Genomic DNA, 22,821 nt, shown 5'->3' with positions numbered 1-22,821 from the left:
AGAGAGTCCTCAAAACAAATACACTCAGTTCTATGTGCATGGAATGCATTCATGTCCCCCAATCTGACTCCATGTGTGAGCAAACAAGATACATAAATCTGAGTAGCGTGGCTGTTCATGTAAACAATTCAGAACCTTATCATTCCTCTCTGAACTGACTCCAATTCATAAAAAATGTAGGAGTGGGTTATATATGACATCCTCCATTAACTGAAACACACCAATAAATTTCCAAAATGTAGGACTCAGCACCAAAAAGAAAAAAATGAGTAGAGAAATCCCCACATATATTGTGGAACTCCGTGCAGCCTGTGTCTCCCCTGTGCAGTCTTGAATCATGCATAATGCAACACCGCAACTGCTAACAGCAGGCGCGCACCAGATAATTTACACTTGTTTTTATGGACACGAGGAACTGATCTTTGAAGCTGTCCCTAATGAGATTCCGCTTGGCCCTAACAGCATCCTGAGAGAGTGTTCCGGTTTTCTACTTGGCATCCGGTGCATATTTATAATGCAGAATACAGGCTCACTTAAATTGCGCATGTGGATTTTGGTGTCTTCCCTATTTTAAAGAAAGATTTTCGTATACTAAGGAGCACTGACTCCTCAATTACTAAACCATACTTTACCTAAACAATGTCACTGCCAGCCCTACAGGTACTTATCAAAGAGGTAGGTCCATCAAAGCCCCTTTACCTGCAGGGCAAAAAGCTCCTCCAGCTCCAACCCTGCACTCAAGTCCAGAGACTCAATTAGGTCTTCAGCCAAAGGGCATCTCCAGAAAGTCTAATTATACAACACCTTCCTTAGTAGACACAGCCACAAGGAAAGTTAGAGAGAAAACCTGAAGTCAGTCATCTAAATTAAAAACTTCCTGCCCCAAAAGTGCTTGTGATACAGACTTCTCTTTCTTAATATCTCCCTTCTTTTAATTTCTGTGCCACGTAAAATTTTCTTAAGCCTGGCACTTTACAGCAGGATCTTTTCCTGATCATTTGTTTTTCAAAGTGTTTACAATTTAGTCATCCACAATTAGAACTCCATTGCATACTTACTTTGAATTTCCTTTGTTTTACCTTTAAGTCAATGTTTTTAAGAATGGTTTTCAATCACTGTCATACCAATACTGTTATGATGGTGTTATCTGTATCTAACCCAAATCACAGATTTTTGTCAAAAAAGTTGTTCTGTAAAAATTTTAAGAGTTTACTATTAAAAAAAAAGTAAAGTCGTTAAACATCAGAGTACAGAATAAAAACTGGTTCGCCTTATTCAAAATGCATGATTCCCATGATGACAGATGACCCGTTTTCATGGTCTTCATTTCAAGTAAACTCCACATATTAGGAGCAGTTGTCACGTTCCAAGTAAGTGGGCTGAAATATATCTTAATTAATTTCATGCTTCTGACCGATAATTGTTGACTCCAAATATGATCAATAAGTGAGCACTTTATAAGGAGTTAAAACAATACACTTTCCAATGCCTCAATTTTTAAATTAAAGAACAATATAGAAAACCCAAATCTCTAGTGTCAACTTGAAAGTGGAGGCTTTGATATTTTTTCCTATGTTAGAAATGAGAGTTTACTACTGTCAAAGCAAAAGTCAACTCAAGGCAGAGATGATAGCATTAGTGTACGAGTATCAGAAATACTCACTCTGAGCTTCATCCAGCTCCATCCTGAAAAAAACATGGGAGACTTACATAAGTTACCCTTTTTAAAGCCAAGTACACCCTCAAGTCTACATACATGCTCTCAGAATGAATGAGGGATTACAAGGCAGCACTCACTTCCTGGGGAAGGACATGTTAATTCCTCGAATCCTTGCAAACTCAGCTTTCATTCATTCATTCATTCATTCAACAGGTGTTTACAGAGTCTCCAGCACATGCCTAGCATTGTGATAGGTGTTGTGACTACAGACAGCAAAAAATAAATAAAAAGAAAAAGATAAGGTCACTGCCCTCATAGAGCTTATATCCTAGTGGAAGACAGACATTTCACGAACAATTCGAGAATATATTTATGATAAGTGCAGCCAAAGGACAGTATCACTCACAGGTTCTGGGAGTATGTATAAGGGGACACCTAATACAGAGAGAAGGACAGGGGCTCCCTAAAAAAGTGACAAAGCTAGAGAGGGAAAATAGTGTTTAGGGAAGAAGATTGTCAACATTCTTTTGTGACTCAAAGTTTACGGCCACGGATCAGCCTGTTGCTCTCTGGCACCTCTCAGTATCTCTTTACTTGAAAAAACAAAAAATACAGGAGGTGTGCCTAGAAAGCTGGATTTATAATGCATCTTTCCTTCAATGTCGGCAGTAAATCCAGATGGTTTTGAAGACCTTGGGAAAAATTCGGTGGACAGATCACCAAAGTTGGCACTAACTCTTGCCAAAAGTCTGGCTGGCACCAATGCACAGACCAAATTGGCCATAAAAACCTCACTGTAGTCTTGTTCCTCTCAAAGGAAATCATTTTGCAATCAACAATGAGGTTTACCCAGAGGCCAGTCTTAGGGGGAGGCCTAGAATTTTGAGCTTAACTCAATTGTACGGTTTAGGGCAAGAGTTTCATGTTTCAGATGTGCAGTCAAGTAATCTGATCCCATCAGAGTTTTAATGGCTCCTAAAAAATTCAAAGTGTTAAATCCTTTTTCCCAGCCTCCCCGAGAGCAATCAGGGGGTGCTTTTTTCCAGCTCCCAATCTCCTCCCTCCAGTTTCTTATTCTCATACTCAAACAGTTACTAAGTTACTAATTTAATACATTTACTACACGTCTTAATCCCAAAGTCTGATTATAATCTGTATTCTAAAGTAGTGCCCAAGCACTTATCCTGTCCCCTTTGAAAAACGCTGAGAGAGAAGACATACAAGGATAGTTAAAGTGGAATATTTAGAAATGGTGCTTTATTTCAGGGCTGACACTATTATCATGAACCCCTATAAACCTGAGAACATTTTCGCCCAAGCAAATTCCACAACTCCAGTAAAAGACACATCACTGAGAGTTACACTGTCTCAGGCAGCAGGCAAGGCGCTAAGTGTTTATTAAGTCTCTGCCCCTGGCTATCAAGTTAACAGAGACTCAATCCCTCCCTCTCTGTGTCTCCCTTGGGAGACAGCAAAACCCTAAAAACTTCTTCACAGGGATAAAACAGACACACCAAACTTACAGGCGCGAAAAAAGTTATAGTGGTGATGGACTACATATCACTATTAAAACTGCAGAAGCTCGTGTTAATGTTTTAGAGGCAATAAATATACACAGTATTATTAACAGTAATAGCCACCATACATGGAGCATTTAGGTACTGCACTAAGTGCTTTACTGGGCACTAAGCGCTTTACTGGGCACTAAGCATTATCTTCCATAACCCTCACCATTACTTTTTGAAGCATATATGATTATGATCCCTGCTATAAAGATAAGACACTAGTAGTAGTTCTGGGTATACTTTTTTTTTCTTTTTGGAACTTCTCAAATGACTTCATTTTTAAATACTTTAATTGTGCTGAGATTTCGCTTAGCAACAGTCACTCTATTCTCAAATGATCCCCTCTAAAATACACACCTTCATTCTTTCCCTCTCTCTCTCTCTTTCACGTTCTTTTGTTTACTGCTTTATGAAGATATTAAGCTCAACCATGGTTCCTGCAGCCTGTGGTACGGCACCCTGCAAAACAGTGCTATCTGTTTATAACATGGCACGACCCTTCCCGCAGAGTGTGAGACCAGGACTAAAATCCACTAATGACTAGAAAGCTCATTTTAATTCTACACTTGACAAAATAAACACCTCATAAAGACAGGCAGGCAGAAGCTACTTCTCACTCTGGACTGCTTTGTCTTAATAATCTTTAAAAAGGAGGAAGAGGCTGAAGGGAACAGGCCCTAGCATACAAAAAAATGCAATTATGGCATAAAGAGATTGGGATAAAAAGCAAAACCCCTTATTTAAAGTTAAATTATTTTTTCCCTCCAATGGGGGGTACCTGTCACTAATGGTCTGTATTAGACCACTGCTGAATTGCAAAGGTTCTTTCAGTGCAAATCCTGGCTGCATTAGTGGGATCTCACTGAGCCCGTCTGAAAAACCAGGGCACTTGATTTCCCTAAAACCAGCTCCCAAAAGGGCTCATGTTTTTTGTTCTCTTTTGTCCAGAGAAAATGAAGCTCCACTTACATGTTGGAGGAAATATTTCAAAACATTCTCTTTTTTCTCAAAGTGCAGAATTTATGGTAACAGATAATTAACAACAAATGACAAACAATCTGAGCAGTAAAGGTCCCAGTTTGGTTGCCAAGATGATGGGATCAAATTCCAAGATAAACAGTGGAGCGTGCCGACAGCCATTAACATCGTGGTGGCGTCGAGATGGAGAGATGCAAAACAGGGGAGCCGTCCACCACCACCAGGGGGCACAACGCGGAGCAAACACACTCCCACGGGATTATTATTTCCCTTCCGAATTCTCAGGAGGGTCAGTTGCAAGAGGGGTTAGAGCAGGACTCACACCACTGTACCAAACAGGATACCCAAGCCTTTACATGTATTTTACATGAAGAAAGCATTAGACTCTTTGAATTGCATTATGGAAGAATTAAGAATTAATATCCTTTAGGAGTCAACACCTCCTAGCCTGTTTGTTCTTCCCAAAGACTCACCCCTCCCCATTCTTCTCTCTAAGTTTATTGGGTCAAGATAGGTTTCAATGCTACCAGCTGTACCCAAAACGTACGGGTGAAGAACAAAGTGAAAACAACTTAACCTGTAAAAGTCAGAATTTGAGCATAACATATGGTAAGTCTCCTAGATACTAACAGATGGTGAACCTTGGGAAATCACAACTTCAGATATTCTTACATTTTTCGAAAGCCAGTTCAGAGTTCACTATTTGTCAAATGATTTTTTAAAAAATATTGAAATACAAGCCTAAAAGTTTTGAATTACCCCAAAAATCGTTCCTTCTCAGAGATCAACATAGGTCAAAGCATCAAAAATTGCTATCCTGATCTTTTCATACGCTAGATTCATTGGTATATTGAGTCGGCATGTGTACCCTAGAAAGCCAAGGTGCAATTTTGTCTCATCTCCCTGTTGACTGAAGTCTAGGGATGCTGACCTGCTGCTGGTGCTAAAGTCAAGCCCAAGGTCAGGACATCGTAACTGACAAGGAAGAGTTATGATCTCACAAATACATCTGCTATATATTCCCTCCTACTTTTTCCCTCTCTCCTTCACAAATATGCCCATTTCTCTTCTTCCCTCTATAAAATTCATCTTCCCAGTATATTCCCTGCCTACCTGCCTTGGGCTGTTCGAGATGCTATAACAAAATAGCATTGATTGGGTAGCTTATAAACGACATGCATTCATCTCTCACAATTCTGGAGATTGGAAAGTCCATGATCAAGGCAGATTCAGTGTCTGCTGATGGCCCAATTCCCAGGTCATAGGCAGGCATCTTTTCACCATAACCTCACATGAAAGAAGAACAAGGGGTTACTCTGGGGCTTCTTTTATAAGGACTCCATCCTCATGAGAAAATCACCTCTGAAAGGCCCCACCTCCTAATACTATCACCTTGGGAGTTAGGATTTCAACATATGCATTCTGGAGGGGCACAAATATTCAAACCACAGCACTATCCAAGCAGAACCAGTACATAAAAGTCGTATCATTCTTCAACAAAGAATGTATTAAATAAAAGGTGCTAAGAGCAGTAAGTAAGATTTTATGATTAAAAAATCAAATACAGTTTGATAGGCTTCAGTGGTTATCTTTGAAGTCTCCAGGCAAAGCAAAATAAAACAAACTGGAGAAAAATTTTCCAAAACTCAGGAGTTAAACAGAGCTAGTAAAATGCCTATGTCATAGAAGAAGGCTAACTCTTTCAGTAAATTAGGGAAACAGGCTGAGCTTGCTTAGCTGGTGAGAGACTTAATTTTTTTCTTGATTTCAGTTTAAAGTCTTTGTTCAAAACATATTTTAAACTAAGTGTACAAATATGTACAAGGTTTGAAACTTGGTCCTTGGCCCAAATACCTAAAGCCAAATACCACAAGTAAGCCACTTGTCTTAGCCAATCAGTATAAATGCCAAAAAAGCCCACAGCAAGACAGGAAAGGATATTTTTCCAATCCAAGAATTATCAAATCTTTGAGCTGGAAGGTTTCAGAGACAGTCTGTACAAAGAAATAAGTGAGTTTCAGTAGAGTCCATGTTTTGATGTAGAGTCCTGCAGTCTTTTAAGGAAGCCACTACCAACAGAGGAACTTCGGTAATGGTCTAGTTCTGACTTAGGATTTTAAAGCTCAATACTATCAAATGTGAAAAAGTTATCTGTTCCCTATATTCCATTGTGATGTTAGCTTTCTTTTTTTTTTTAAACTAGTTTCAACAGCTCTGAGGCTTAATAAAAACTTGCACAAAAATGTAAATCAACTAGAGAAGCTTATATTCTTGATTTGTGGTAAAGAAGAAGAAAATTTAAAAATCCGCAAAAATGCATTTTCTTATTTGCATATATTTTGTCCCTTCTACAGGGACAGAAATTGAATAAAACCAATCTTCAAAGCAAAATAGAACAAAAATATGCATACCCAAATACTGCAAGAGCCAATAAATCCAACAGAATTTCCTCTTTGCAGAGTTAGTGTTTCCACACAGACAAAGCCTCTAAGTGTACTTTTTACATTAAAAAACAAAAAAAAGAAAAAAAAAGAAGACTAACATGGTGGTCTGCAAAAGTGTAGCAGTTTTGTCCATACTGATATTGAAATAATAGTCTAACCATGCTAGGATAGCTACTTAAACATCTAGTTTCCAGTAAGCTATGAAAGTCTAAAAGGGAAAAAGACATGGGAAGGAAAGAGCTAAGGAAATACTGAAAAAGACGAAAAACAAACTGATGAATAGATCTTCCAAGACTCAGTAAGCTTCTCCTTTTTGGAAACAGTTCAGAATTATCTAGAGTTTGCTATACAGGATGCAGTAGATTTAGCAACATTAGCTTTGTTTCTGCATCTTAAAATCTCATCTTCATAAGCTTTGAAAGCTCAGAATTAAAATCGAGTATGTTGCAAACACAAACTACCTATTTCATTACAGGCTGTTTGGCTTGTCTTGCCACTTGAATAATTTTTACCACAATATCCCCATGAAAGAAGTTTAGAAAACAAAAATTGTATTTAGAGCAGGAGATAGATAGATTCAGTCTGTAAGGAGAGGTGATCTGATGGCTCCCAGTTGCAGGATATGTCTATGAGTTGACTACGACTATGCTTTCTCTATGAGTCGTTCTTTATCCCTACAAATGTAGGTAACTTTCCGAACCCAAAATCCATGTATAACGTAGAAGATAAGATTTGTTTTATCTCATCAAAATTCTTTACCCTCCCAGAAAGTCAAGTAGCCAACAAACAAACAAAAAACGCTGTCCAATTATGCAACACACAGCTAGGTTTCTAGGAACAAATTCCTATAGACAAAAAACAAATCTAATTTTAGATTGCTTCTTTAATGCTTGAGTGCAAACAAAGAAATGTACAGAATAGGAAAAAAGTCAGCTCTAAAATGAAGTCCAACTGTTACAGACCACAAGACGGGTGCCCTCAGGGAGTGTATAGGAAAAAGAACTTATTTTTAAGAATAAATGAGAGAAGAAAATAAAAATATCCAGTGTTTATATATAAAGTGCAAACTAAAATGGCAATTCAGCATTTCCATGATGAATTTCAGATTGAGAACATTTTACAAATTATGGCCATGCTAATGTGCAGGACAGTGATGAATCTATAATGAAAATAAGAAAGTGGCTTACCAAGAAAGAAGTGTATGTTTAGAATTTTTTTAAAATAGCAAATGCAGCCTAACTCTGTAATAAAATAAATTTCTACCTTGTTAGTAAGCGCCATTTTACAGTCCCAGACATTCTTTCATTCATCCACTGATAAGACTTTTCCTCTGTGTGAGCGTTAGGGGTCATTTCTCTTCTCTCACCACCATATCCCAATGATGTCTCTATCATATTCTTTCCCTACAGAATATGACTAATGATGTGGGATTTGTGTCCTTAATTTTACATGTACAAATGTAAAGGTAAGGAATAGGAGAAATCCCAGACTGTTAAAATGGGAAGAGATGATGCTAAGACCATCAAGTCTAATGGTTGGTAAGGAACCTGAAATTCAGAGAGGCCCTACTTGCTAAATATCACAGAGCTGATTAGTGATCATGACAGGACTAGAATGCAGATTCCCTGAAACACTGCCAAGAAGTCTATTACTGTATACTCTTTTAGCTTCCCCAAATGGATTTGAAAATTACAGTCATGAGCTGCATAATGACATTTTGGTCAATGACAGACCACATATATGAAAGTGGCACCATAAGATTACAATGGAGTTGAAAATTTTCTATCACCTAATGACCAGCTGTCATAATGTCATTGTGGTGTAACTTATTACTCATGTGTTTATGGTGATGCTGGTGTAAACAAACCTGCCCTGCCAGTGGTATAAAGTATACCACATACAATTATGGATAGTACATCATATTTGACAATGAAATAAATGACTCTATCACTGGTTTGCTTATTTGCTGTACTATACTTTTAGTTGTTATTTTAGAGTGTACTCCTTCTACTTATTAAAAAAACAAAAACAAAAACAAAGTTAACTAAAACCCTGGCTGCCTCAGGCAGGTCCTTCAGGAGGTATTCCAGAAGAAGGCATTGTCATCACAGGAGATAACAGCTCCATGCCTGTTACTGCTCCTGAAGACCTTCCAGTGGGACAAGATGTGCAGGTGGAAGGCAGTAATATGAATGATCCTGACCCTATGTAGGCCTAGGCCTAGGCTAATGTGTGTTCATGTCTTAGTTTTACACACACACACACACACGCGCGCACACATATTTTTTATTTCAATAGCTTTTGGGATACACGTAGTTTTTGGTTACATGGATAAATTGTATAGTGATGAAATCTGAGATTTTAGTGCACCCATCACCTGAGTAGTGTACATTGTATCCAATATGTAGTTTTTAAATCCTTCATTCCCTCCCCACCATGTCTTAATTTTTAACAAAAAGCTTAAAAAGCAAAAAAAAAAAAAATAATAAAAAAGTTTAGTACAAAAGCAGCTTATAGAATAAGAATATAAAGAAAGAAAATATTTTTGTACAGCTGTACAATGTATTTGTGTTTTAACCTGGCTTACAAAAGAGTCAACAAGTTTTAAAAAATTAAAAAGTGTATAAAGTAAAAAAGCTACAGTAAGCTAAGTTTCTTCCTTTATTGTTGAAGAAACAAAAATATTGTTTATAAATTTAGTGTAGACTGTTTATAAAGCCTACAGTAGTGTTTAGTAATGTCCTAGGCCTTCACATTTACTCACTGCTGACTCACTGACTCACCACCCAGAGCAACTTGCAGTCCTATATGCCCCATTCATGTAAGTGCCCTATAGAGGTGGATGATTTTTAATCTTTTATACTCTAGCTTTCTTATACCTTTTCTATGGTTAGATATATTTAGATACACAATAGTTATTATTGTGTTACAATGGCCTACAGTATTCAGTACAGTAGGATGCTGTATAGGTTTGTAGACTAGGAGCAATAGGCTATACCATATAGCCTAGGTGTATGGTAGGTTATACCATATACATTTGTGTAAATATACTCTATGATGTTTGCACAAAGACGAAATCGCCTAGAAGATGCATTTCTCAGAATGTATCCCTGTCATTAAGTGACACCATACTTCTTTAAAAATTTCCAATCAGTTATAAGGCAACACTGTTCTCATCTTCCCACACTTGAGCAAGTTGAGTTATACTGAACCAATGAACAGCCTTTGGCCTATTCCTTGATTGCAATATAAAATAGAAGAAGGTGCTACCCAAGAAAGTGAGGACAAAAGAAAATAGAAGATTTGCATCAGATCAAGACTTTAAAGCAAATATTACAGGCAAAGCATAAGGACTTGGAGACAAATTACATTTTTTATCAATTTAAAAAAGTTTTAATCATAAAAGTGTTACATACTTGTTATAAGAATAATTCAAATTATATGAAAGTATAAGAAATAAAAAGTAAAAGGTCCTCATCCAACACTCCCTCCTGCAAATTCAGTTCCAAATGTATTCCCTAAAAATCACCAGTAATGTTATTTATCCTTCCACACACTTTTATATAGTTATTTAGCCAAATGACACCTTTTCTGTAACACTCTTCTTTAACGTTGTTTTTGTATGTAAGCATATCTAATACAGAACTAAAACAAACATTTACTTCCTACCACATTCTTGAACTGAATAAGAATGAAATCTCAGATCAGACAAACAAAATCTTGTAATACTTTGGCATGAAATAATCACCCAGATACCCTAAAAGCTACAGATTTTTTTTTTAATTAGCGATGGCCAAGCAACACTGACAGATACTACACAACACAAAATAAAACAAGCTGGACTTGTCAGGTTTCATATAGCCAAGTCGTTTAGAAAGGAAAATGTTAACAACTTATCTCATACTCATCAGCTGGTAGACAATACCATAAATATTATCATAGAATCTATTTATCAAGTGGTATCTTTTGTGCACTATATGTCATTATATATCATTTCATTTAATGCTCATGACCATATTAAAGGGTCATTAAACCTATTTTACAGACGAGAAGACAGGTTCAACAATTTTTCCATCATCACCCAGCCACGCCAGTAACTGGCAGGATCAGTATTTGTATACAGATCGCTGATTTCAGACCACATTCTCAGCTGCCATGTGTATACTGTCCTCATTCCCCAGCCCAAGCTGTGCCTTTTGCACTCAATCCTGGTTAATTACAGTTAGCGCTTGATGTTTCTGTTTTAACCACAGATAGAGATGGGAAGTCTAAGAAATTGACTGGGGTACAGAGAACCTAGGTCCAGCTCATGTGGAGGAAGGGCACTGTGATTCCACAGACAGCAACCAGTCAGCACTCAGCTCACAAGATTCCATCCCCTCTTGGGATTGCCACTCCCGTGGAGTAACTGGAGGTGGATAAGACACTCTAGGCTGTTTATAATCTTGACAGGCACTAAACCAGGACACTTGCCAACGCTGACGAACCAAAATCCCACCTAGAAAAGTTTCCATGACTCTTTGCTGCTCATAGCTCCATGAGGAAGAAAGGACAAGATATAGCAATGACTTTATTTATTCATTTGTATAGACTCCACTGCTTTTCAAAATGAATTGGCAGTTTAAAATTAAAAACCCAGAATCAATGAAACAATTATTAATGATAACAGCTAACATTTATTGAGCACAGACTACGTATGTATAAGCATTAACATGTAATACTGTTTCATTCTTCTATCCTCCACAGCCTTTTGAGATAGGCATTACTTTTATGGTCCAGATCTTACAGACAGAAAAATAAAACATAAGGAAGTTAGAGTGTGTCTCCACAGTTGGTTATACAGCTAGTCAGTGCTGCAAGCAAATTTTAAACCTGATAATCTGATTCCACAGGTGATGTTGACCACTATGCGACCCTGCCTCCACAGAACCAGCGTAAAAGAACAAGCACAGAGTAAGATTCGAGGGGTGTTAACAACAGAAGGCGCAGACAAGGAAAGTGGCTAAAACTGAAAACAAAGCTTAATTTGAGCTCCCTAGTCATCAATCCTTAAAGAAAAACATGAAGAATTAACCTGAGTAGGGTATCCTATTGTCCTGTGGCTTTCCAATAACACAGGGATTTCAATGCTAAAACTGAAATGGCTGGATACCCTACTAATAAAGTTTTGTAACATTTGATTAGGCCTCAGATCATGAAACACATACAAAATCTTTATGGTGTTTTCAGACCTACATTGGGTCCTTCAGCACCTCCTCCCACCATCATTAAAAATACTAAATAATTTTTCTTATCATTCTGCTTGAGAAAGATGAAGGGGTTGTGGAAAAATGAAGCCCTGTTAATTGCTGAGTTTCAATCATCGCATCTATTAGTATGTTCAAGAGTCTGGGTAAGTGAGGCACACAAATTCCAGGTTAAATTTTGCTCTGCCAACTCCAGTTGTGCTTTAATTTTCTTTCCCAAGGTCACACAGGATTGCTTTCTAATTAAAAAAAAAAAAAAAAACTTCCCTACATAACAAGCAGAGATTCAATCCAGTCATTCTTAGAGAGCTTGGTGGTAATCTTGTCAGAACTCAGAGATGAGAACTAAACCAATGCTTCTTAAAGCTGTTTGAAACATCAGCTCTGAAATCAGCGATGAGCTTCATGAAGATGGGGACTGGGTCTTATTTATTTTTGTTTCCTTAATAGCATCGCCTTGCAAATAAACATTGTCTTAACTGCAATCTTAATCTTAGCAAGTCAGAGCTAAAAAGATCCTTAACCATCATTTGGTGCAAATGTTTACAGATGAGTAAACTGAGACTTGGAAAAGAAAATTTGTTAGTCACAAAGCTGAGCTGAGACTAATTGAATTAAATAGGAAGTGAGCTCTTCCTAATTAAGGTGAAAAACCCCAACTACCATCACAAGGCTGTAGAAAAGAAAGTAAGACATCACTAAAGGGATAGGGTTTTTAACTATAACCCAGGTGATCTGTCAGGGGTCTTCAGAAATCTCAAGTGTTAAGTGAAAAAAGGAAGCAAATAATTTAACAATCCCATGCAAAATAAATGAGCAACTACGCAAGTGGAAAAGACAAAATATCTTTACCTTGGGGAGTGGAGCAAAGTTCTGCCATGACATGTTGAAATTTTCAGAAAAACTGAAGATATTTTAGACTAAATATTTTATAGATATTTTCTAGCCAATTAAAGTTTCTAATTAGATTAAGGCCAATTTTTGTTTCTTAACATAACAGAACTATGACATGATTAAATCCAACCAAGATCCCTGGCCACCTAACATAGACCAGTCACTGTGTGAGGCCATCAGGCCTACAAAACAATGGCATGTTCTCAAGCAAGAAAGAGTAAAGCCAGGGAAAAGGTAAGCCAGCCTCCTGACAACACGTACCATCATGAAAACATTCAAAATGTCAAGAACTGACAGAAAAATTCCAGAGAAAATCTCCAAGCATCAATCTATTCTCTCTATTCAATGCATAATCAAATCAATGGATCAGTCAACCAGTGTTTCTGAGCATCTGTCACCTGCTCAGAAGGACAAGCCTTTCTTTAAGAAGTAAGAAATTAAGATAAGAGAATAAGAGACAGATAGGCAGATAGATAGATACAGATAGGTCTGCCTAGATGGGTAGGTAGGTAGACAGATAAACAGACAGATAAGGAAAAATAATAATGGAGGTGGTATAAAGTGTTGCCAAGTAACTTGGTCAGGCACGATCATTTTGGATTGGAAAGGGATAGGTAGAAAAGGCTTAAGTGGAGAGATCTAAACTGGCTTTGAGGCATTTGATGAGCAGAGCGTAAATGTGTTACAACTGTGAGAAACAGTGATGGCAATGGCACCAAGATGGTGGAAGGGGCTAAGATGTGTTCAGATGACAGCGAGGCAAACTGTGTGGCTGAAGCAGAGGGTTCAGATGGGAGGCCCTCATTGGTGATAAAAGTGAAAAGGCACACTGGAGCTAGCCTGTGGAAGAATCCTCTATTCCAAGATCAGGAGTCTGGTGAAAGCACTAAACAGCTGTCTAGGTTGCCGCTAGACAAGCCATTTTTTTCAAAAGAGGTATAATTGGATCCTTCAAATTTGTTATGGCTAGATAAAAGCAGATCAACTTTAAAGTTACGTGATTTTTAAAATATCTCTGTGCATTCACAGTTCGCCAGTGGAATCTTGAGGCCAAGAACAAGTGAGCAGATGTCTGCAGACTTGAGAACTAAGCTGAGGTTCCCCAGCAGTCATTTTCCAAGGAATCTGGGCAAAACACACTTTGTTTTGCTTGAATGGAAACAGCATCTATAAAGTTCCTTGTAGTTCTTTAATACAAAAACATAACACCAGCAAAACAGAAGCTATTCTAAAATATGGCTTACACAAATATTGTAGCATATTTGAAGAAAAACAAGTAAATAGAAACAGTAGAATAAAAAGAATATTTGAATTAAACATACATTTATTGTTCAGAAAAGCTATTTTAACAAAGAAAAACTTTATACATTTTTCCTTAAAATCATGTTAGCGATCCTTCATAATCATGAATATATTCTCATTTAAAGAACGTACAAAGTTCTTTCAAATCGTTTAGCAGTAACCACTTACAAGGATTGTCTTTTCCTTTTTTTTTTTTTTTTGGTTACTCAAGCATGCTTCTTTAAAATGGCTGCTTTGCAGAAATCTCATCATAGGTAACTGACTCACTCTCCAGAACACACTTGCAAAGCAACATCTTAGTATTTACACTAATACCCAGGCAGTCAATGGAAAGACGCTTTTGTTTGGTTACGTTTGTAAATTCCGAGGTGGGAGGGTGTGTGTATTTGGGGTGTCCTACTATTTTTTTTTAAATTCTCACGTAAAACAATTACTAAAAACAGAGCTTGTGACTTGGACATGCCCCGAGTTCAATTCTTCCAGGAGTGGTAAAAACAGTCAACAGAGCCCTAACCTCCTTTCTATCTTGACTATACAATAGTTTTCAAAGAGGTTTAGTCCTACTATGAAAGACTCATGTTAGACATTGGAAGGGTCTCATAGAGAGTGACCACCAGGCCTTAAATAAACAAGAGAGATGGTGACCTTTTGCTCCCTTCTGCTGAAAGCCCAGCACATCCTGTAGCAGAGGACCAGAAAAAAGTTGATATGCAACCAGGTGCTGTGAAATCCTTGCCTCTGGGTTTCTGCCACACTTTCTTCCTTAAACAGTTTAAACCTCAACATGACTCAAATAGTATTAGGGAGTGAGAGAAAAGTACAATTCCTGGAACCAACTGTTCCACTGTCCCTTATTCCTTTGTTCCCCATATTGTTTGAGTCCTGTAGCATGCAGCACACGTTTCACTAGCAACAGGCAAGACAATGGATTTAGCAGTAGCTGGACAATTAGTCCCAATTAGGCCTATTTCCCAGCTGAATGTAAAGGGCTAGTGGGGTGAGGTGTGGGGAAAAAAAAAAAAAAAAACTACAGAAATTTTAAAGAAATATTTCAGAATGGAGGCAAGCAATACAACGTAAAGCAAATTGAACTAGGGGTCAGGAGTCTCAGGCAAATTCGCTGTGTGGCATTGCAAATACTTTAACCTCTCTGTTCTTTTCTGTTCTTATCTATAAATAGGGGCAACCAACCACCAGCCCTCAGAGGCTCTGAAAATCTAATGTCAAAGTGTGGTTGAAAGTGCTCTGAAAATTTGAAATGTTACACAGATGTATGGGATTCCTCCTGAGCTGTATTTGAAACCACAGATATCCATCTGATTTGTAAATCATTTACCTTTTAGTCTCCCTAGCAGAAGTTAATAGTGAATGCTTTTCTTTTTTTTCTTTCTATTTTCTTGATTGCTAATTTTGTTAAGTTCATGAGCGATACTTACATATGTACATGTGGAGGCTGGAATCTGCTCTGGTTGATGTTGTAGTGCGTGAATGCCTGGGTGGGGTTTGAGCTGTACTCATCCACCGTTATGGTAACTTTGCCTTGAGAAGGAATCCCATGTGCCATCCTTCCTCCCTATAGGCATGAGCAATTCACAACTTTACAGAGCAAAAGATGGAAGCAGGCATGGTGCGTTTCAGCCAACCTCTGAATCCAAGGATCTACTCATCAATACCGCTGTGCATTTCTGAAAGAAAAAAAATGTATAGAAAATGAGAACAAAGAGAAAAAGGGTGTTCTAAGAGACATAAATTTAACATCTAGACATGAAACTAGTTCAAGGAAAATCTGAATATGTGTTGTTGGCTCGTGGATACAACTGTTCCCACCTCTCTTCCCTTCATGCACTTCAAAGCGGATATTACACTCTATACATCATTGCTGGGTGCTAGCAAATCGTCTCAATGGAGTTCAAACTAAGATTTCCTCTTTAATTATAATTATGGCACTTAGTGTGTATTACGGAAGGGGCATATCCACAGTTGCTATGGCATCTGGCTATACATGGTTTGTGCTCGAAGTGAAGAATCTTCCAAATCTTCCCTGCTAATTGGAATGTTTGGTCTTTACAAAGTTGGTGTCACATAATCATTTGAAAGCTCCATGTTTAAAACAGCTATATAAACACAATGACAGATAAGAATTTAAAATGTTGTGCTTATAACAAATACATGTGTATTACTACAACATGCACATAATAACCACACATTACACATATTTTTTTCTTTCACAAGCAGCTCCCAAAATACATAGGTAGGCAATGCTTGGCATTCCTCACCGGCCCAGAACCTTATGGTAAGGCAAATCCTTCTTGTTAAATGTAGTGTCATTTCTTTCAACACTCCAGTCACTCAGGGGAAAGCCAAACACCTCCAGGTCTGGACCACCACTTTGAATGCATTCATTACCTCCCTTCTTCAAGCCCCGATGGAGCGGTAAAGAAGGGCAGCCATTACATCTGCCACCTCATTCTTGGTGCAACATAATTCTCAGTAGTTGGTTTCATTTTTTAAAATTTCCATTAGTTCTGATTTTTAAATAAATGTCAACATATTATTTGCTGCACTGGGTTGAGAAATGAAGATGTCTATTTTTATGGTAGGTGTGCAAAGGCTGAGGGAAGCAAATTCTCATGTCCAAGTTGTTGCAGTTGATCAGTGCGGCAGAGAAGAGGCCATAGTACACTCCTTGGGTAACCCTTAGGTAACCCATGCTCTTACTTTAAGTGCACCACATCAGAATAGGTTTGCCATGTGCACCATTAAGCTCTGAGAATCTTATCTGCTATTTCAAATAAAAATATTTAGAATAATAAGATTAGATTTAAAATTGGCATGAAACACCTTAAATATGGAGCAAAAGGCAGATGGCCTGCCATAGGCCATTTATTTTATTATTTTACAACCCGGGGCTTGTGTAGTCCTCCATATGCTAGCTGGGCTAAGAAATTCCAGAGTGTTCTACTCAAATCACTGCCTTCTTCAAATTAGCAAAGCAAGCTAAATAACACCCACCTTGCCTGCCTTCCTAATGTCAAGTGCACTGCCAAGAGATGAATCCCTGTGCTCTGGCATTTTAAACAAAGTGTCACTTTGGGTTCTCTTTCTTTTTCCTGACTTCATGGGAGGTATGAGTCTTTTAAGCGCCAGATGATAGACAACCAGGCCAGTAGGATTAACTAAATTAAAATCTTTCCCTGCTCCTCTGATGTAAGATATCTATAAGAACTGCTTACAAATCATAATGTAGCAGTTTTCATACCAAGTTTGCAGCTGTTTCCTTAATTTCCCCCACAATTATATTTTACTGTTATTTTGCATAACAGTAAAACACAACACCTGCTTCAAATTGCAGTCCTGTTCTAAGTACTGTAATTCTCTTTTGAGACACAAAGTACCGAGACACTACTGAAGCGCAAAACTGCATAATTGCGTCGCGCTGAAAAGTAAATACAAATGAAAACATCTTCCTGTTATAGAAATGACTGTCATTAAAAAGAATGTTAGCCATCAAAGCACAGAGGGAGAAAAATTCACATTTTCAGACTGTGAGAACTCAGTGTTTGCATAAATTAGAGAGTGGTGTAAAAATTACTTGACAATTCTTATGTTCATTCTTCCATCAATGTCTATTGTGTGAAATACTGAACATTAAGAAGCAAAGGAAATCAAATTTATGTCTAGACCGCTGTGACCTCTGAGTAACAATCTCTGCACCCAGAACTAGAAAGATTTTAAATGTTTCTGGAGTAAACACACTAATTAAACCAAGCAAATGTGGCCTAGAAATAAAATATACATACCTAATATTTAAACATCTATGCAATGACTTGTAGCAGTTAGCATGATACCCACCCAAGTTCTACTATTTGAAGCTAAGAAGAGACAGAACTTAGCAGCTGATCAATTTGCACTTCTACATGGTCCGCTTGATCCTAATGTCATCCTTCTCTATCACTGAACATCTACGCCTCTTTGCACCTTTGCCCCAGTAAGACAAATAGAACATCTTTTCATCAGCAAGCACAGGCCCCTGTAACTCTGAAAGGCTAAATGGGTGGCTGGCACCTCATTTGAATTCATCTTTGCCATGTTCCCTTTCAAATGTTTTATCGAAACAGTGCACCTGCAGCGTCTATCTTCTTTAATCTGGAGTCCTTTGAAGAAAATGTCAGACTGAGGCAGAGAGCTTCAAAACTTTCACAGCACCTTTACAGACAAGTCAAGAAAAGGCTTATTTTTTAAAATGCTATGTTCATCCCCACCCGTATCTCAAAATGAACACATCCTAAGAATTTTAAACACAAACACCTGGAAAAGACTTTTTTTTTTTTTTTTGGTAAACTCTGAGAGACAAGGGACAATGGACAAAACCACTTCCTATAACCTGAGAAATTTGGAGAGAGCTTGAAACAAGACAGAAGGATACACTGCTTACAACTATCAAGAAGATGTATATTTAGGCAGTAAAACCTTCCAAATGATCAGATTTTGGTGCATCTCACCCTCTTCACACTTACTTTAACTTTTTACATACAATATTTAAAGACAGCACTATTCTTTTCATAAATTTTCATTTTATACTTCAACACACTTGCTCCACAAAACAAAGGAAACCAGGACGAAATATCAAGAAGCCGAAAGAAAAATCCAAAAGGGACTGACACTGCCAAACATTCATGCTGGTGCTAGTTTGATTTTTCTCTTCAAAAAGAAAATCATGTGAGTACATTTTGCATTTCCTAGACAGCAATCACTTCTGTCCTTTAAGCTGTACAACTAGCAATATTCTTTTCCAGGAATCTAGTTGGGAAACCTTTTAAAGTTGGCTGGCAATGAAGGGATTAAAAGCTGAGGAATTAAATAACTGTCTCCACCTCCTAGACACCAGAAGTCCAATTTACCAAAACTTTCAAAGCAACAACTCATGACCTCTCTATCCCTGCACTGCCCAGCACAGCCTATGAGAAAAGAGCCCGCGGTTTTCTCGTTTCAACAAGGATGCTCATTTTAATCACTTGCCCCAAGATCTCCAGACCGAGCCTGGCGGGACTTTGGAACTTGCCTGCTCCAAATCCGCCAAATTTCGCCCTCTCCTCCCTCTGCCGCGCCGATCCAGTGCGTTCTTAACTCACGCCCCTACTCTTCTATGCCCACTTCCAGTTACTCATCCCTGTATCTGGGAGCGATGCCCACACGCCTTCCCGGCGGGCTTCTCCGCCAGGGTTATTTTGGGGGAGGCTGACATAAAGTTCCACGTGCTTCTGTCCACCGAGCGCCCTCCCTCCCACCGCACTTACACCTGAACTTGTCTCCAGCACTGCGGACACCCAGGTGACATATTCTTTCGGAGAGGGAAGGCAAGACTTTTTTATCCGGAGCCTCTGGCAACTCGTGGAGTCTATATAAGGTGGGGCGGTGGGGGGCGCGGAATTCTCTACTTTGGATTGGTTTGTTTGTTTTAAATCTAGGGTGGTGGGCAGTTGCGCGGGGGCGGGGGCGGGGGGTGCTTTATCAACTACACACACACACACACACACACACACACTCGCCCTGCCCTTCCAGGCTCACGGCTGGCTCTTCCCGGCTACAACTTCCCCTTCCTTCCTGGAACACCAGCCTCTTACTCGCTCAGTCCCCCGTTGCCACCTCCGTCACCTCCTCGGCCGCCGCTCCTGCTGGCACTGCTGGCGCTAGCGCTGGCGGCCCCGGGCTCCGCTGGACGCCTATCTTTTTTCTCTCCCTCTTCCCTAGCTCTGGATTGATTGATGACCACCGGCGGCCAATGGCTCTGATACCACGCCATCCTCGGTCGGGCATCACAGCCCCACGTCCCCGACGTCAGCCTCCCGGGCGCGTTGGCATCCCCGAACCCACAGCGCTGAGCCCGAGCCCGGGGCCGCCGCCTCCTCCCTGCTCTACGCCTGGGCGCTGCCAGGTTCCTTCCCCGGAACGGCGGAGAAAGGAAGGGAGGGAGCCAGCGAGCGTTGGAAGGGGGTGTGGAGGCCACGGGATCTCCTCCTCTTTTGAAATCTTTTTTCACTTAAACTTTTGCTTGTTTCCCCCCTCGACCTGTTTGTGTTTGTTTGCAGCATCTCAAATCAATTATACATTTTTCATGACCTGCATTTGCACTTAATTTGGTGTGTGTCTGTGAAGGGGGGTGGTGATGTACTATTATAAATCAACTTCACTGGGGCATCCTTAATTTATTTTCTTGCTGACGGATTCCAACCGGCTCCTGAGCCTCTAGAAAAATGCCCCCTTCACCTCCTAGGCCGCAAAACCCCGGAATTCAAAGGCTTTACAAAGATAACCTTGTTATACGTAAAAAGCAAAGAAACTCCTGCCTCTGTAGAGAAGAAATCCGGCGGCAACGGTTACTTTTCCTCGGTACTCGTCCCCCGTCGCCTAGCCTCGACCCCAGCTTGGGTCGCCGGGTCGCTCCGCAGGCTGCGAGGGCGGAGACCCAGGCAGCGGCGGAGGGTGAGGCTGGGGCGCGGGGACGGGGTGAGAAAGAGCCCCGAGCGAGAGCGGCGCGCGCGGGCGGCCCCGGGGGCGGCCGCGGGGCGCAGCCGGAGCACAAAGCTGCGCGGCGCCTTCCCCCCGTCACTGCACCTGGCCTCGGGCCGCCGCGGGAGCCCGGAGATGGGGCCAACACAATGCACCCGGGCCTAGGCCGGGGCGGCTCGAACACATCACCCCGGGACTTTCTAGTAAACAGCTCGCTGAGCCCTCGTCCCCACCCCCATCCCCGCCGCCCGGCTTTCGCCTCAGCTTCTCCCCGATACCCCCTCCTCTCCTCCTAAGAAATCCCGGCGGAGGAGGGGGCGAAGAGGTGGGGACCCCCAGAGGTCGGGGGACTGATGGCTGGAGGGGGTGGAGGAGAAGAGAAGAGGCGCAGGATGGGGAGTGGGAGGGAAGACACCTCCTAAAAAAGAATTTGCTTTCGCTCATGGGTTGAAAATCAGCCCTCCCCGGGCGCCGAATTGCCCGGGAGGCGCCCGCTCGTGCGGATGTCAGGGGCACCGGGGCAGACCGGGTCCGCAGCCTCCGAGCCCCTCGCACGCGCCTTTGACAAGGCACCTCTCACCCGGGCTCCGCTTTGTGTGTGCATTTTTTTCCCTTCCTCTCGTGCTCGGCACCGGGCTCCCGGCCGCCTCCTCCCCCTCCCCCGCCCTCCGCCTCCCTTCCCGGGGCGGATTACCTTTCCCGGGCTGCGCTCCGGGTCCCGGGGATGCCTTCAGCGCCCGGCGAGCAGGCGATCCATAGCCGAGCGGCCCGAGCCGGCTGGAGGAGCGCTGGGGGCGCGCGGGGGCGGCGAGGGGCGCGGGAGGGCCAGAACCTTCGACCCCGGAGGTCCCGCCGCAGGCTGGGGCTGGGGGCCAGGGGGCGCGGCGCTAGAGGGAGGCGGGGGGAGAAAGGACCTGAGCAGCCTCGATCTGGGGAGAGAGCGAGCGAGGGGGCGAGGAGAGGGAGCGAGGGCGCGGCGAGCCGGAGGGAGCGCGAGCGGTGCAGTGACAGGGACTGCCACTGGGGTCAAAGGAGCACAGCTCCAGGAAGCAGGGCGGCCGAGGCGCCGCTCCGTGCGCGCTCCCCGGCGGGACCCCGCGCCCCTGCACGCCCCTCCTGCAGTCCCTGCCCACTCGGACCCCCGCCGGTGCCCCGAAGCCCCAGGGTTTCGAGAGGAGGAGGGAGCCGAGGGCGAGGCCCGGCAGCCTGCTGGTGCTCCCGGGTCAAGCAGGCGGCAGGAAGCTGAGCTGCAAGTTCATCATGATGAGTGTGATCTGCGTAAAAAAGGATAGGGGAAGGAAGGCGGGCTACGGTGCCCCAGGAAAAGAAGGGAGCTTTCTCCCAAATGGTGTTCTTCTGCAAACAGAACACCCAGCTCCCCCCCACCCACCGACCTGCCAGGCTCTGTCAGGAGTCCTGGCACCGTTCCAGGACGCAGGGCTCACCGCGGGGGTAAGGGGAGCGGCTGGGACACTTCGCTCAGACCTAAGAAGGCGACCCTAGGTTCCCTCCCATATGCTGATCTGAGGCTTTCTGGGGGGAGAGCTGTGCTCCTTTTCCCCCAAGCCTTTCAACACGCCAGACACACACACACACACACGCACGCACGCACACTCACACACTCACCTCTTTCTCTCTGCAATGTTGCTGAGAAAGAAAAGGCCAACCCAGCTGATCATTTTTTTCACCTCCATGAATTAAGGCAGATTCAGGACAGGAAGGTGAGGAGAGGCAAAGACTAATTGTTTCCATTTTCGTCTTTTGGATAAAATTTTCCCCAAAAGATAAGCATGTCAAAAGCATTTTAAAAATCAAAGTTAGTCCAGTTTTGTCTGCTACTTTGGAAAATGGAAGAAAAGGTTTTCAGAATTGTATACAAACAACACAAGGAAAGGAAATGCCGCTGAAATGCTGGAAGACAGAAAACAAGGGAGAAAAGGCTTTTAGAAAACTTGGTTGGCAGGGTTGTCTGTGTAAGATGAGGTGGCCCTGTGATGTTATGCCATTGTCATTGCTGAAAGATTGGGACAGCAACCAGATCTAATTCCTTTCTAGGAGTCAGACTGAAAGATCTGTGCATTCTCCGAAGAGAAATCCAATGTATATATATGTGTGAGAGAGAGAAGTGTGCTAAGTATACTATGTGACAACTGACTAGACATCCTGGTTGAAATTATACCCCCTAAAAATAAAAAGGAGCCATTGCAACCTGGTCTGTGGCC

At 41.4% G+C, this 22,821-nt stretch overlaps 1 protein-coding gene across 5 annotated transcripts in view; it reads right to left on the bottom strand.

Moving 5' to 3' along the window:
• The window catches only part of MPPED2 (metallophosphoesterase domain containing 2), a 210,675-nt gene extending 188,885 nt beyond the window's left edge, over positions 1-21,790 (bottom strand). For 2 of the 5 annotated variants that reach the window (XM_055282057.2, XM_055282054.1), the window contains exons 1-2: positions 19,714-19,798; positions 15,526-15,774 (exon numbers count right to left, since the gene is read on the bottom strand). In XM_055282057.2, the coding sequence (XP_055138032.1) occupies positions 15,526-15,653 (128 nt within the window). In that variant the 5' untranslated portion in view covers positions 15,654-15,774; positions 19,714-19,798. Of the gene's footprint in view, positions 1-15,525; positions 15,775-19,713; positions 19,799-21,293 lie in introns of those variants that run through there. The other 3 variants (XM_055282056.2, XM_055282053.2, XM_055282055.1) reach the window with 3 other exon arrangements.
• Between the last annotated feature and the right edge of the window lie 1,031 nt (positions 21,791-22,821).

Source organism: Symphalangus syndactylus, chromosome 6, assembly GCF_028878055.3.
Source record: "Symphalangus syndactylus isolate Jambi chromosome 6, NHGRI_mSymSyn1-v2.1_pri, whole genome shotgun sequence".
In the NCBI taxonomy this organism is placed as follows: domain Eukaryota; kingdom Metazoa; phylum Chordata; class Mammalia; order Primates; family Hylobatidae; genus Symphalangus; species Symphalangus syndactylus.
Note: the sequence above shows the minus strand (reverse complement) of the source record. Positions and strands in the feature narration are given on the sequence as shown.